Consider the following 16,029-nt stretch of genomic DNA (forward strand, 5'->3'; position numbering starts at 1 on the left):
GGGGGGGCAGGGGCCAAACACCTCCAGGGACCAGCTGAGTATTGTAAATAACCGCTGTGGGCCAGGTGAGTGCCTCATCTCAGGGGGCAGCCACGATTTAATTCCAGCTCACTGTTGTTGCCAAGCGAGAACACAGGCCCTAAGTTGCTCCACCTTCCCATTTTTCAGGAATAACCCAGACTTTTATGGGAAGTACCCCTGAGGGCACAGTTTCCATCTGTTTTGGTCACCACTGTCTCCCAAGTGCCTAGAACAGTGCCTGGCATGCCAGAGCGACTCAGGGTGTACTCGTTGATGGCACGAATGTGAAATGCCACCATTTTTAATTCAATTTTTTCTTTCAACACAGTATGGCCAAACAGCATCTGCTGGCCAGATGCCCCCTGCAGAGCTCCAGATAATCCGAAGAACTGTCCTTTCTCCATTTCTCTTTTCCAGAGTAAGCTCCAGAACTAGCTTTGTGCTTTCTTTTTAGATAAAAAATCCTGCCACCACTATCCCAATCATAAATCACATTAAACAGTTTTGAAAGCCATACATAACTTCGCTGGCATGAGCAAACCTCCATTTTTTACCTGGACTCCAGAAGAAATAAAGTTTAATGTTTAAAAACAAAAAGTAGCTTGTAGGCATTCCGTTAACCAAGATCCACTCACTACCTTGTTGCTGCTCCCTTGGGATATTCTGTAGCAAGGTTAGCAAGACGAAAGGCTTCTTAGACAGTGCCTTAGGAAGCAAACTCTCAGAGCAAGTTAACGAGGACACCTCACAAGTCACAATGTAATACGCACTGGGCATCTGACTTGCATACTGCAGAAAGGTCCCAACCCTTCCGAACTGCCCAGTCTGGAATCAACAATCTCCAATATTCCAGAAGAATTTTAGAAGCCATTCAGTGAAGGGTGAGGAAAACAACCCCAAAGAAACTGAGGGTCTTGCCCAGATCCCACAGCTGCCTTGGCTGCCTCCCACGGTTAGTTCCAAACTCTAGAGGAAAAAGTCCAGAACCCAAACCATCTCTTGCCAAGTACAACTCCCGAAACTGTGATTCAGAGCCAGCAGCCCACACTTAAATGATATACGGGATAATAATAATAATATCACATTATTATGATGTAACCATATTCAACCCCCCGAAGTTCTCAAATTATAAACTAAATCAATCTAGATCATTTTGAAGAGCAGTTAAAAACTCACCACCAACAAACTCACTCTATCCACAGTTATTATCAGCTTATTCAGAAGCTAAACTAATTTGCTGAAAGGTCATCTCTTCAATGTAACCAAATAAAATCCTATACTAATTGCATTACTTCCTTATTTAATTATAGCAAATAGAGGAAGACACCTTTATTTCCCCCAGCATTTAGGTACTCGCCTATATGGGAAAAGTAGGGTAAAATAAGCAAGGCTGGGTCAGTCCTGTAATTGGCCTTCCTGTGCAATTAGGAAGAATAGCTTTCCAAAAAACAGCAAGCACTCTCAAATTCAAAATTATCCTGAGAAATGATGGGAAATATGAGAGCCACCCCCACTTACTACGGGGGTGACCTTGGACAACTGACAACCTCCTTCAGTTTTAGTTTCCTCATCCTAAAGTGGGGATATTCATAGTTTCCACTTCCAGGGAGGATTAAAGGCGTATAAACAACTCAGGCACAGCGCCTAGATAATGGCAAACACCTGGTGAGCGTGGGCTAGTAAAACCATTGTTCCTATTTTAGAGATTAAAACTCCAGGCCCATTTGCCCAAGGTAACACCGCTGCAACAGATGAAGAATTTCAACCCGGGCCTCTGGGGTGCTCATGTGGTTCCTGAATCAGAGGTATGTATACTTGGGACTCCCAGGTCACCAACAGCACCCAACCCCACTTTCCACAACATGTTGGGTAATTCACCCAAGGCAGCCCAGATACCCAGTGACATAGACAAGACCAAGAGCTGCCTCTTAGCCTCCACACTCACAGAATCCAAACACTTCAGGAAAGTGATTTTTATTAAATGAACAAAACTCATTTATAATTAACAACTGCTTTGCAGATAAATCCTTCTGACAATTCGTGACGAACATGACTCTCAAAAAGTCAATGACATTTCCTCCCTAATCTGGTCTTTGCTTTTATATTTGGTAAATTGTTCATGGCTGTGTCTCCTATCCAAAATTATTCCAAACTGATGGCATTTATCTGATTTAAGCGCACTGTGGAATTCATGAGGATGCGATGGTCTGAGAATTCAAATATCTCTCAGATTCGTATAACCGGTACGAATTCCTCAAAAGTATCCCCACTGTGATATCAACTGGCAACCCGCTTCACTCTCCTCGCTGGAAAAATAGTATCACAGACCCAAAAATAAGACCAGTTGTCCTATTTTCTTACATGGAAGTGTTACATATTCCATGAACTATGCTTTCATTTCTTCTTTTTTAGTTGCTAGATTTCAGCAGCCAACTGTGTCACTTTGCTACAGCCCAAAAATAGCTAAATTGAGTACTTTAAAATTGCATTTTGTTGTTTGGCCAGAAAACCATCATGCTGATTTCAGTTTGCAAAAAATTGATTAGAGGGCAGGAGCTATGCATGGTGTGCGATGCTCCGTAGGTCTGAATCCAGGAAGATATGGAGACAGGGACATGAGTGTGTTCAAGTGTGACACAAGTACAGAATAAAGGCAACACCCAAATACTACTGTTTGCTTCCCATCAGTGGCACAAAATTAAAACTCAGAAATGACAGTAACAGGTAGACCCACACAGCACAGAAGGCCTTAGAAGGGGAATCGCATTCCAGGGTGCAGAACCAAGTAAGTCCTTCTACAAAGGACAACATGGCACGGTGATCTTGGAGATGCACCCAGCACATTTTAAGCCTGTGGAAAATATTATTCCTATTTTAAACTGGGAAAGTGGAGACCTCCTTGAAATGTGAGCAAGGAGGTAGCTCAGACTTCACTGAGGCTTTCTCACTTCTTTAAACCTCAAAACATAACTATTTTAGTAATTTTCCATGGGATGTCCTCACGGCAGGCCTTATTCCTCGTCACCCTCAACTGCAAAGCCAGATACAAAAAAAGAAAATGCAAGTGTATATAAATTTACTTACAACACTTTTGTTTTTACCTACAGTTGTCTTTTTCAGTTCCATTTTCCTCTACCCATAAACTCCTATCCAAATCTCTTTAGTACACATAAAATAAAAATGGTTAGTTTCTTGAACACTTAGATTTACCTTTAGCACGCATTCTCATTCAAGCCTCACAAAGACCTTAGGAGTCGGGATACTATCACTAAACTACTTCACAGAGGAAAAAAAAAAGAGCGAGAAAGGCAGAGAAAGGTTAAGTAATTTGCCTAAAGCAGCAGAGCCAGTAACAGCAAAGGCAGGGTGGCTCCAGAGTCTTATGTACTTCACTATATTCTGTACAACTTTCTACAGCTACCTAGTTTAGAAAGGAAATAAAAAGCATTACAAGTTCTACGCTCCTAAAAGATTTCTGCTTGCTATATGCTGATAGAATAGTACAGTGTCGCTCATAAACTGGTTGATGGATACCAAATTCTCTTTGATGTACAAGTTGCCTCCCACCTCTACCCCAAGTACAACAGTATCACCATCCAATTCATTTAGGGGGGCTTCAAAGAGAGAAACTGGGAACTTGGTGAGCTGTCATTCCATCTGTGTGCACGCGTGTGTATGTGTGTGTGTGTGAGGAAGATTGGTGCTGAGCTAATATCTGTGCCCATCTTCCTCTATTTTATGTGGGATGCCGCCAAGGAGCAGCTTGATGAGCGGCGCTCAGTCCACACCTGGGATCCAAACCTTCGAACCCGGGCCACAGAAGTGGGGCGGGCAATTTTAACCACTACGCCACCAGGCTGGCCCCCAAAAACACTTTCCACAATGTTTTTTAAAATAGTCCTATCAAGTTCTGTAGTCACAAAAACTCTGAGCCTGTGCAGGCCGGGCAAGCCATCTTACATAGAGTATATGTTTTTTCGGTCATAATACCAAACATTTTGCTACGAATGATACTGGGTGAAATGGTCCCTCCAATTTTAGGTGTCCCTATAGGAGACAACAGCACATGGAGCCCTCTAGCTACCTGAAGCAATCTCGCACAGCCATCCCTTATAAACCTCACAGTCCTTTTCATAAAAGGAGCAAACTACAAATTTATCTGTTATATATTTCAATCATCACAGATTTTTCTGAGGATTACTTCCAGATTTATTTTTTTAAAGAGACTAACAATTCTGTGGCCTTGGAAATTTGAGACAAAGAGGAATTGTAGGAAAAAGCAGGGGGAAGTAAACAAGGTTTTTAAAACATCTTTTTTGGAGTGATTTTTTGGTTACAACTCCACAGAACATGATACTAAAGAAAAAAGTCAAAGCAAAGTGAGTAACAGATAACTCTCTTTTTCACAGAGGTGCCATCGTTCTGGGTGTGGTTCTTTGAAAGGTGGATGGTCACTCCTATTTCTCAGACAGGGAAATCAAGGTATCTGATCTTTTAATCATTTGCAAATAATTATTGAGGGCCAATATGTGCCCAGGCATCCTCATTCTGGGACAGACTGAGTGACTGTTGCTGAATTCCACAAGCTCTTACTGCCTGTTGGGGGCAGGCTCTTCTCAGAAGAATATTTCTCACTTTCCTGAGCCCCTCAGTAGCTACCGGCTTTGGCTAGATCACGCTCAGATGAAGAACTAAAAGTGGGGGCAGGACACAGTCTTGGCTTCCTTTATTTTCTAAGATACACAGGCCTTTTATTCTCTACACAGATAAAGCTTCGGTGACTACTACCTGTCATCTGCTAGTGGTCAACCCGTAACCAAAGCGTGCCGAGGGCTTATTTGATGGGGCAGGAGCGCTTCTGAGATTACTTCAGATGCGCTGAATTTCTCCCATAAACTGATTTACGAAACGTGACCACGTGAAAGATGCGCCCCAGGATGAAAGGGTTAATTCTAGTTTTTTAATCTTGCCATTCAGAATGCACACCGTATTATAATCTTTACCCTGCTCAGAAAGGGCACTGCACTGTCCTGCATGCTAGAAGGAAAATGCTAAATGAAAATTCAGATTTTAAAAAAGCAAAACAAAAAAATTTTTACCATAAAAGGGAAGAGCTAAAGCAACAAAGCATTAGCAACATTTAATTTGCTTTCCTGACCAAGATAAGGCTGACAGAAGTGTCTAGACTGTCCTTTTGGTTAAGAAGTTTCCAGGAAAATGGGGGACGGAGTAAGGAGGTAGGAGGGGGTCCCTAATAACAATTACTTTGGGGCATTTCAAATGATCTCACATAAATGGCAGGAAACTTCATTGGAACTGGTGTACCAAATTATAACTGATTATATCACATTAAGTTAGAAATTCTTCAGAAGAATAGAAAGATGAATCTGAAACGGGTTTTTCTTTTTTGTTCTGCTGTGTTAAACCATCAGCATTCCCTGTACTGCCCCACATAAAAAACAATATAATCTTTTATTCAGTGACAACAGGTCCACAATCAAGGAGATGCTCAGAGCTCCACTCTCAGCTAGTTCTTTTTCTCATTTCAGCCAACCTTTCCTATAACCTTTCTGCCTCCAGGGACAGCAACTTCCCTTATTTCCAAAAGGTCCTATAATGCCTATTTGTAGTATTAATGTTCTAACTTCATCAACTCTGCCATGTGAACACGGTTTAGAAGCCAACATCAGAGATTTTATTCCATAACTGAGTCAGAGGGACCAAGTTTCAAGACAGGGTAGATTCTTCGTTTTTAAACAACACACTTGGGGTGGTTAGGAGGGGGTGAGGGGACTGCACGATTTCGCATTCCATCCCAAACAGTAAGATAGCTGAACTACAAATATCGCTTTCTCATTTTTCTAACAAGGCCATAAAGGATGTCCATCAGCACTAAAGCATGTACATGCAAATACACCGAGAGGCTTAGAGGGAGAGGCGCAGCCATCAATCACGGATGCTTCAAGTCTGACGTGCAGGACACAGCAGAGCTTATCCATCTGAAGCGTTTCCAACGCCAGCTTCCTAGATGTAATGTAATCACGGTACAAAACATATCAGAATCAAAGAGAAGGGTTTCACTCTGAAAACGGATAGAGAGAAGAAATCAATAAAAAAATTTTTAAGTTTCTGCTGAATAGCTTATGAATGTAAAATACATAAAATGTTAACCCTCCTAAGTAGCATATTTTATATCCTGTTGGAGGCACTTAAATTTTCTATGATTAGAAATATATACCAAATACTTAAATGAACTATGTGTAAGACTTGCTTTAAAATACTGAGGTGCTGGGCAGGGTGGAAGGAGTATAGAAGACAGAAGACTGAATTAATGATGGTAGCTGGGTGAAGGGTCCAGGCAGGTCCATTACATTTTTCTATTTTCATAAATTTTTCCAAAATAGAGTATTTTTTAATGATGCAGGGAAAGACCGTAGTATGCACTGTATCACGTTTGATAACACTTCTGCTCCGAAAGTGGAAACATCACTGGAAACACTAACCGTGTCTCTCTTGAGTCCCACACCTGCCATACTGTCGCTGAGAGACTAAAAGCCACTGTTTTCCGATCCGCTGGGAAAAGACCCATGCCAGGGCTATGGTTCCAAAACCCTCCCAAATTACAGCTACCCTGTATCCTGAACAGCAGCTGAGAACTCAAATGCAACTGAAAAGTTGGTGCGATTCTGAGAGGAAACAAAATAACAAACAAGGGATTTGAGTTAAAACCTCACAGGCAGGACCCTAATACAATATCAGAAGCATTTTTATCCCTCTTGTCAACCAGATAAACCAAAACCAAGAGATTATGATAGGCAAAACGGGGGTCCCAAACCGAACTCGGACCCACACCCGGTTTAGAGCGGGCCAGGAGAAGCAGCAGCAGCGCGGAGCTGAAACCAAGGAGCAGCCGCAGCCCCCCAGCCTCGGAAGCCGGCCGCCTGCGCCCCATCCCCGCTCCCACCGCGGCCCCACGGCCTGGAGGTGGCCGAGCCGGACAAGAGGAGGTGGCAGGAGCCCAACTAGTGGCTCGGGGGCGCCCCCTGAGGTCCAGCGGCGTCACGGCACCTTCGGAAAACGAAAAGCCGGCATCTCCCACGACTCTGACATTTCAACTTTGCCTGGTTCCAAAGGCTGCTGCACCCTCACCAGCGGCACTTTTCCAAACCACAACCACTGTTTCCCGCGCCTCACACCATGGTCCCTTCCCTTTCCGACACCCTTCGGCTCCCGGACAAGGGAATGGGCTATTTACCTCGCAACGTAGGCACGAAAAGAAAACGTGGAAGACGAAAATTGCCCAAGCCCCACGAAGGCGGCATCACTAGAGGTCCCATTTTGGATTTCAAGCTTCCTCAGACACCAGGAAAAAGAAAATCACGGCCGGTCCACTGACTGCCCGAGCGTAAGGATAAGGCCAGAAGTGGAATTAGAAATTCCTCTTATTTCGCAAGGCTGCTCTCCTGCTGCCTCCCATTGCCCCCATTAAAGCGTGACCCTTACAAAGCTCGACCCCAGCGTGCACCTGAGCCCACTCAGCCAGCAAGTAAACGGCAAAGAAGAAAGTCTAGAAGGGGCAGATGACTAACACAAATACTAAGCAGTGGTCTTTTTAAGGAGGTGGGGGCATTTTTAAGGGGAAATGTCCACATCGCCCCCAGCCCTGTGGAGGCAGGTTCCTGGTGGGCAAACCCCAGGCCTCAGGGTGAGTGTGGACGCACGTCCTAGCTCGGCACCCGAGCTGGGTTTCTGGGCTGTGGCAGGAGCTCTGTGCAGTTCCAGGGACAGGAGATGAGGAGGATGCGCAGAGGGAAAACGGGGTGCCGGAAAAAACGGTGCTTTGCCTCTCTTCCCCTCGAGGCCACCTCCGTGCCTGCAAAGGGGACACTGGCTGCCAGTCCCCCAGCGGGTCCCGGAGGGCAGCGAGAGCGTCCGCGTCCTGCTCCAGGGTGCACGACAGAGCTAGGGGACCCACTGCACCAAAACCGTGCGCTTGGGCCACCTGGGGACAGGAGGCTGTGACCAGGGGAAGCAGAAACATCGGGACACGTTCTTTTTTTCTTGGTTCAGATTACCCCCACCTCCGGGTATCCAGGAGCGGGTGGATGAGAGAGCAGAAAAACGTGGGGTTCGCTATCCTTACGAGAACAAGGGATGAAAAGCGCATCGCCTCCTTCTTCCCATCCCTTCCTCGGCTAAGGCAGAGGACGTGGCCTCCAACCCCGGGGAGGAGGCTGGACAGATTCAAGGGAGCTCGGTGCTCAGCCCGGGGGGTCTGCAAGAGGGGAAAGGGAGGAGGCTGGCCCCTGCCCTCATCGAAGGGGGGGGGGGAGGTCTGTTGGTCGAAAGCTGGAAGTGGAGGGTCGCCGAGCCGCACACCGCTACGTGCGGTGATTTATTATCTTCATCAATAGCCAATACTGTTCCTGTCTTAACCCTGCCAGAAAGGCGCGGGTCTGGGTCTGCAAGCCGCGAACAGCCTGCAAAAGGGCGAAGATGAAGACAGGGAGGGCGTGCGAGACAGGAAAATATCCCCCCCGGCGTGAACAGCAGCCCAGCCGCCGACCCGTCCCCCTACTACATCCTCCCCGCCTCCCCCGCGCACCGACCCAAGCAGCCCCAACAAGCAGAGCTGCGGGGTAAAGGGGCCGCAGGACCGGGGTTGGGGGAGCCACGGATCTCCCTAAACCGCCCGCTCCCTGCCCTCCCACCGCGCCCAGGCCCCCGCGCCCAGGAAGGCTGCCTCCCGGGGGCACCCAAGCGCAGCCTGCACCCCAGCCGCGACCGGGGTTAGCACCTGGCCCCCGAGACTAGAACACAGGCTGATCCCAACATCCCCAGTCCTCTATGGCCAACCTCCAGCTTTCATCCCCCTAACACTAGCTTCTCCAAAGGGTCGGGGAGCAGCAAAGGAAGTCGCCCCTTCTGATCTCCTTCGATCCCCGCCTGAGACGCACACAGTGGGTCCCCTAAATCCACAGATGTGTCCTCCCCATGGCCCCAGTGTCCCCAACCGCCCCAGAGATCTAGCTCTTCCGAACGGCGGCGGATCAGCAGAGCGAGTCCCCTTTTCTCCAGACTCTGGCTCCCCCAGGACCCCCAAGCCCGGGCAAGAGCAGACTCCTGCGGCCCCTGTCCCCCCTCCCGGTCAGCCCGTTTCCACCCTCCCCAACCACCAGCCTCCTTAAATGCCGCCAGAACCAGCAAAGCGAATCCCTCTCTCCTCCCCGGGCGCCCGGCCCCCCCTCCACCTTCTCCAGGGTCCCCGGGACGGGCGCCCGAGCTCCGTGCTCCGGCGACAACTCCGCATCCCCCGCGCGCGCCGGCCAGGGCCGCGTCCCCCCGGCGGCCGGCACTCACCGGGGAAGCACACGACATAATGGAGCACGGAACTGGTGATTTTCAGGAACAAAATCCACCAACACGGTTCCAGTAACCTCCGCATGTCCGAAAACGCACATCGAAAGAGGAAGGCAGGGGGGGTAAACTTGTTGAATAAGTTCTTGCCTCCGTGTGAAGCTCCGCTAAGCCTGGGCTCTTCCCCTGTTCGCCGGTTCTACGGGCCCCCCGCGCTCGGCGGCCCGATTCCCCCTGGAATCCGGGAAGCCGCCGAGCGCCCCCAGGAAAAATCTCAAAAAGTGACCGAGAACACAGAGCCACACTGGGGACGATCCTCAGCGTAGAAGGGCTGCTTTCCGTTCAAAAAGGAGCGAGCTGAGCGGCCAGGGCGAAGAGTCGGCGGGCGGCGGCGATGTCCGGGGCCCGGGGCAGGCAGGGACCGCCGGCGGCGGCGGCGAACAGCCGAGGATCCCCAACTTGAGTCGGCAGCGCAGCGCAGCCCGAGAACCGGCGGGCGGCGGCGGGGCTGAGCGCGGCGCGGCGTCTCGGAGCTTCAGGCAGGCAGCTCCTTCCAGGGCCCCGGGAAGGAAGGAGGCATGTTTGCGAGCGGGAAAGGGGAGGGGAGAGGCGGGGGGAGCGAAGAGCCCCCCAAAATAGAAACGGCCAGAGGAAACGCAGGAAAACACAAAGGATCTCAGAGGGGCGCTGGGGCGAGGGCGCCTTCAGTCCATGCTCCTGAAAGTTGTGGCTCCGGCGCAGGCAGGGGAGGAACGGGGAGCGCGGGTCTGGAAACTGGCCATGCCTCCATACAGGAAGTAACATGTGAGCATGGATCCTGGCAGAGACTTTAAAGCCGGCGAGCGAGCAGGGGGCGCGCGGCGGCGGTGGCGGCGGCGCGCGAGCAGGAGCGCGCGGCGCCGAGGGCGAGGGCGCGCAGCCGGGCTGCCGGCGGCGGGCGCGCGCGCTCCGCGCTCTTAAAGCAGCCGCGCTCAGCTCCCGCAGCCAAGGGGTCCCGCAGCCCAATACTCCCCACGCGCGGCCCCGGGGACTGCAGGCTCGGCTGGTGCAGTTGCGGGGCTGGGGGCTGCGCTGGCGCGGTCTCGGAAAGAGGGAGGAGAGCGGCTGCCTTGGGGGGCCGGCAGGTCTTTGCCAGATTCCCGTTCTGCGAGCTGTTAAAGACTCCGCGCTTTTCGCGGGCTTGGCGAGGTCTCCCCCGTCCGCGTTGCTCGCGGGTCCGGGACTTAGGGAGGGTTGGGGAGCTCTGGGTCGGGTCGGAGAAGAGGAGGGGGACGGCCGGCTGCCTTTTTAGGGCGATGGGGTTTCCAACTCGGCTTCATCGCCGGGGCAGCGCCGCGGCGGGGCGCGCCCTGCTCACTCCCTGCTCGCGCCCCCGGCCAGGCGCATTCCCCCGCCTGGAAACAAAGCCAAGCGGCCTTTGCACTCGGGCTGCGTCGGGATTTAATTTTTTTTTTTCTTTTCGGACTTCCAGTGGCCGAGTCCACGGCTGGGGAGAGGGGACGAGGAGAGGATTATCGATCCTAGGCTTGCAAAATCCAGCCTTGCCGAGCCCCACACCCCCTTCCTCCGAGCCACGATGAATTGGTGGCGGAGTTTTCCCAACTCGCAGCTGCACGGGAGGAGGGAAGCTTCCCGCACTCGGGCCTGGTGGTGGGGAGGGCGCAGGAAGTGCACCTCTAACCCCTGGCTGGGTGAAAGCTGCGCCGCGGGGCAGGAGCGATTTCCTGGCAGCCACCCGGGGAGCGGCGGCCTCTTTAGCAATCGGGGAGAGGCGTCCGGGGGAAATGGGAGGACTGGGCTTATCTGTAATGAGTTTTGTCCCTTGGCTCTTGGTGAGAAGATCTTTATCGCTTAGACTTCTAAGCGCCCTATTTTCCACTGGTACGCTGGTGCTGAGAGTGGGGGAGGCGGGCTTTGATTAAACGTGTAATTGAGCCAAGGTAATTAGCCATTTGTAATTTTTGCCTAATTTTTCTGCCTCTGTTTAAAAGACAACTTGACGTGTTTTGAACGTGCCCCTGCTGTTTCATCCTACCACACAGGGTCCCCCACCCACCCAAACATCCCAACCGGATGCTAGGTTTTCAAATAATATACAGATGTTCGGAGATCCTCCCGCAAGATGTGATTAGGGAAGCAGTTTCACACCCACACCTCCAAAAGAAAAACCTTTGAAAAGCTACGTTTGGGATTACAAACTAATAAAAGCCAGGAAGTTCCCGGGGAGGGCCCGCGCTCTATCTTTAGTTGAACCGGGGTGAACACCCTCCCCCAGGATGGGGAATGAGTCGAGTTTGTTTGCTTTAGGAATTTGGTCCTTCCTGGTTTTGTTGGAATCCTGGCCCCCCCGTAAATGCTTGCGAGGGTCAGTTTTCTTGGGTCCATTTGTCAGTAGGAGCTTTGAAAGAGGTTAGAATGACCCTTGCGTCTGGCTACCTTATTAAAGATTAAGTGATAAATTGGGGAAATCTGTGGAATTTAAATCAGAATGGAACACCTGGGTAGACATCCCCAGGTGAGCTTCTTCCTTTGCAAAATGGCCATAATAAAAACTGCCATTTGTGGAATGCTTACTATCTTCCAAGCACTGTGCAGAATTCTTTCCATAAACTTCATTCTGCAAATTTACTGAGCATTTACTGTGTGCCGGGCATACTGGGAACACAGCCTTGAACCAAAAGGACAGGCCTGTGACCTTTGTGGAGCTTACCTTCCAAAGGACAGAATACGTCTCTCTCTCATGCAGTCCTTAGAACAGTTCTGCTCGCGGTAAGAATTATTTCCCCCACTTTATAGACAAGGAAACATGTTCAGAGGAGTGAAATAATGGATCCCCAGCTAGTGAGTAGCAGAGCTGTGTTTCTGAGGCCTGTCTGCCTCCACTGGTATGGAAAGGCAAAGAAATGATGGTTTGAGAAGGCACCAAAATGGGGAGAAATGGCTTAGGAGTGGGGGAAACCTCACCTGAGTTTGGAGAGTGAATTACTATAATCCTTATGGTATAGGAGGCCCCACATTGAAAATTAACATCAAATTAGTTCTGGGCTCCTGACTGTCCTGAGGTCCTATGCTGAAATTTACCACAAACTGCTCTTGGAAGCACCTTCCCACAACGCAGGCCCCACAAGTTCCCCCAATACAATAGGAGTTTATAGGCATACCACACAGGATGCCTCTTCATTCATTTACAACCAATTACAGAACAGCTCATACACACCAGACCCTGTATCAAGTGTTGTGGGCAGTGGACCTGATGTTGTTCCTACCTGCTGATTACCACACCCCCAGGGAATGGGGCGGCTGCACAATACAGTGAGCACCCCAGGAAAGTTGGTGTGAAGGGCCCTGGAGTGCCAAAGGAGGGAGTGGCTACCCTCATGGGAAGATAAGAAAGCTACAAAGAGAAGGTACTGGTATGGGTAATAAATTACCCCCAACTTAGTGGCTTAAAACAGCACATCTTTACTATGTCGCAGCTTTGCAGGTCAGAAGTTGGGGGCACAGCATAACTGGGTCCTCTGCTCAAGGTCTCTCCGTAGGCTGAAATCAAGGTGTCAGCCAGGTGTTCTCACCTGGAGCTCAGGATCTTTTCCAAAGCTCATTCAGTCTTCACAGAATTCACTTCTTTGTAGTTGTAGGATGAAGATCCCTATTTTTTGCTGGCTCTTGGCTAGACGTCGATCTCAGCTCAAGACCACTTTCAAATCCAAGCCACGTGGCCCCCTAACAACATGGCACCTTACCTCTTCAAAGCCAGAGTTGAAAACTATAACCTGACATGTTAAAACAAGACAAAAATATTAAGAACATGATAGGAGGTATGAAAGAGCATTATGCATCAGTATTAGAGAAACTCTGAAATGAAGATTTGAAAAAAAAGATGGCAGAATTCAAGAAAAAAGTAGAACTAAAACAATGATTTTAGAAATTAAGAGTAAACTAGAAAAAGTGCAAGCGCAAGCAAACGCAATTGTTAATACTTCAAGAAAAGTAGAGGAGATGGAACATTTTAATAATCGAAGAAAAATGTAGCAATGAAAAATATGTTTGGAAGAGTTGTGTAGACACTATCTAAAAGAGAACCAAATATGTATAATAGGAGTCCTATAAGAAGAAATTGAAGTTAAATGGAAAAAATATAATAAAAGCTATAAGAAAATGTTATTGAAATAAGAGTCCTTGAAGCTATTGAAAGGGCCACTTTGTTCCTTGTAACATCATCCCAAATCATCACTGAGACATAGTATAGTAAAGTATGGTCTTTTATGAAAGGAAAAAAAACTTTGGGCATCCAGGCAAAACAACTTTATCACTATATGAGAAAGAAAATTAGATTCTCATGGGACTGTTTTTGACAGCACTGCTTTATGCCAAAAAAAAGAAAAAAATGGAGGATCACATTTAACGTAATGATGGAAAGAAAATGTGAGCCATGAAATTTATAACCAGACAAAGTGATATTCAAGTATAAATGAGCAGACAAATTATTGTGAATGTGTCAGAAAATAGGAATACTATTCCTCTGAGCTCTTCCTGAAGAATTTAATAGAGAATAAGCCTCGGACAACCTTAAAACTTGGAGAAGCATTGACGATATAAGTACAGGCAGGTAACTAAATGACTGATGAAGGATCTTTCTCTTTATAGAAATATTTCACCTAATAAAGCCACAGTTTTGTTTTCAAGATCATCATAATTGCAGTTTCCGATAGATTGCACCAGTGGTGATGTAGTTTGCCTCCCTGAATAAATTCACAGATCTAGGCAATGATCATTGATGGCCCCAGCGTTGCAAAAAGGGAGACACCTAGACATGATGCACCTCCTCCTAGATGCATATAAGACTACCCATGAAGTAGTCTTGACAAAAAGATATGGAACGTTAGTCTGATCAAGCTTCTGGATCTATCTATCAATTTGCAGAAAATAAATAGGGTGACGTTAAATGACGCTATGGGGCTGTGATCAGCAAGACTGGCAAAATACAGAGCATGGAAAACTTTACAATACAAAAGACTTAGTTTTAAAACAAAGGGAGTAAAGGAGAATCTGGGCTTTGAAGGAGTCTTGAGTGACCATCTCATCACTTTTGCATGTAATGTAACCTAATGAAGGGAATGACTATCACATCACATTCACAGGTCTCACCTGCTCTCAGGAGAGAGGATTAGACCCTGGCAGGTAGGAATCTTGGAACCATTTTAGAAGGCGGCCTACCCTAGTGCTCAGGGTCTGTTTTGAGTACAGACTGGTGGTTACCGGCAGTAGTTCTCAAGTCAGGCTAGGTGGGTTCTGATGTGACTTATGTCTGCTTGATTACGGACAACTTAACTGCTTTGCGGCTCAGTTTCCTCATTTGTAAGGAGGGAATGATCACTGCACCTACTTCTAAATTGAAAAGATTAAAAGGAGTTAAAAAGAGTGAAGTACTTAGAGCAATGCCAGGCACCAAATAAGCATTTAATAAATATAAGCCTTACTGTTATCTGCTCAACTAGCCTAAGGAATAGAGAGAGAACAGCTTATTTTATACCTCCTTAGCTTCTATTTCTTTTCCTCTATTGAAAGCACTCCAGTTTCCTCTGTGCTAATCTCCCCAGACAGTCCTTGGTGAGCTAACCTGTTCTTCCTCCATCACTACCCTCTGCCTCTCCACCTCGCTGGCTCAGCATGGACACATGTCCCAGCCTTGACTGTTTGGAGCATCTCAGCCCCCTGGACTGGTTGACTTAGAGATGGCCACATGTTTCTGCTTGGTCCAGTGAGAGTCAAACTTCCTCTGGGTTTGCTACGCTATATAAACTTAAGTCTTGAGAAGAGCCTGCTTGAGGATGAAGCTGACACACAGAGGAAAGCAGGGGGAGAGGTGGACGCCAACCAACCTCTGGTATCATCACTTGAATCCTTGGGTTAACTCATACTTGAAGCCAGACCAGACCTTGGACTTCTCAGTTACTTAAGCTAATAAATTCCTTTTATTTGTTTTACCATTTTGAGTTGGGTTTTTATTAAATTGAAACTAAATACTTAAAACCTGAAACTAATGGTGAAAGATAAGTAAAATATCCACATTTTACAAAGAAAGAAGCAGGAGCTCTTAGAATTAAGTGATTTAGCTGAGGTGATTGAGATAGCAAACAACAGTAGACTCAAGCTTCTGAGACCAAATCTACTGCATCCAGCATTTCTTGTTGTGTAAAAAGTCACTCCAAAACTTAGTAGGTTGAAAAAACAACCATTTCTATTTGTTCTTGATTCTCTAGGGCAGCAATTTGGGGTGGGCTCAGCTAGGCAGTTCTTCTGTTAGTCTTGTCTGAGGTCACTCATGTAGCTGTAACACCAGGTCCCAGAGGCTTAACTTGGTTTGCATGGTTGAAGATGGCCTTACTCACATGGCTGGCCATTGGTGCTGGCGGTTGGCTGGGGTGCCTCAGTTCTCATTCACTGATGTCTCCAGCAGCCTATCTCAGACTTATTCACCAAGAAGCCTGGAGCAGTAGGAAAGTGAGAGTGAAAACTGCTAGGCATCTTGAGATCTTGACTTAGCAGTGGCAGAACATCAGTTTTACTTTATTGTATTGGTCAAAGCAGGTCTGGCAAACACCGGGAACTAGGGAGAGGCAAGGAACATTTCCCCTCCATGTTTCAGAG

General features: G+C 48.0%; 1 protein-coding gene across 3 annotated transcripts in view; it reads right to left on the bottom strand.

Annotated features, from left to right (window-relative positions):
* Positions 1–10,172, bottom strand: part of PTPRG (protein tyrosine phosphatase receptor type G) — a 676,041-nt gene extending 665,869 nt beyond the window's left edge. The window contains exon 1 of one of the 3 annotated variants that reach the window (XM_046663115.1): positions 9,382–10,172. In XM_046663115.1, coding sequence (XP_046519071.1) covers positions 9,382–9,466 — 85 coding nt within the window. In that variant the 5' untranslated portion in view covers positions 9,467–10,172. The remainder of the gene's footprint in view (positions 1–9,381) is intronic. The other 2 variants (XM_046663106.1, XM_046663123.1) reach the window with 2 other exon arrangements.
* Between the last annotated feature and the right edge of the window lie 5,857 nt (positions 10,173–16,029).

Source organism: Equus quagga, chromosome 1, assembly GCF_021613505.1.
Source record: "Equus quagga isolate Etosha38 chromosome 1, UCLA_HA_Equagga_1.0, whole genome shotgun sequence".
Classification (NCBI taxonomy): Eukaryota; Metazoa; Chordata; class Mammalia; order Perissodactyla; family Equidae; genus Equus; species Equus quagga.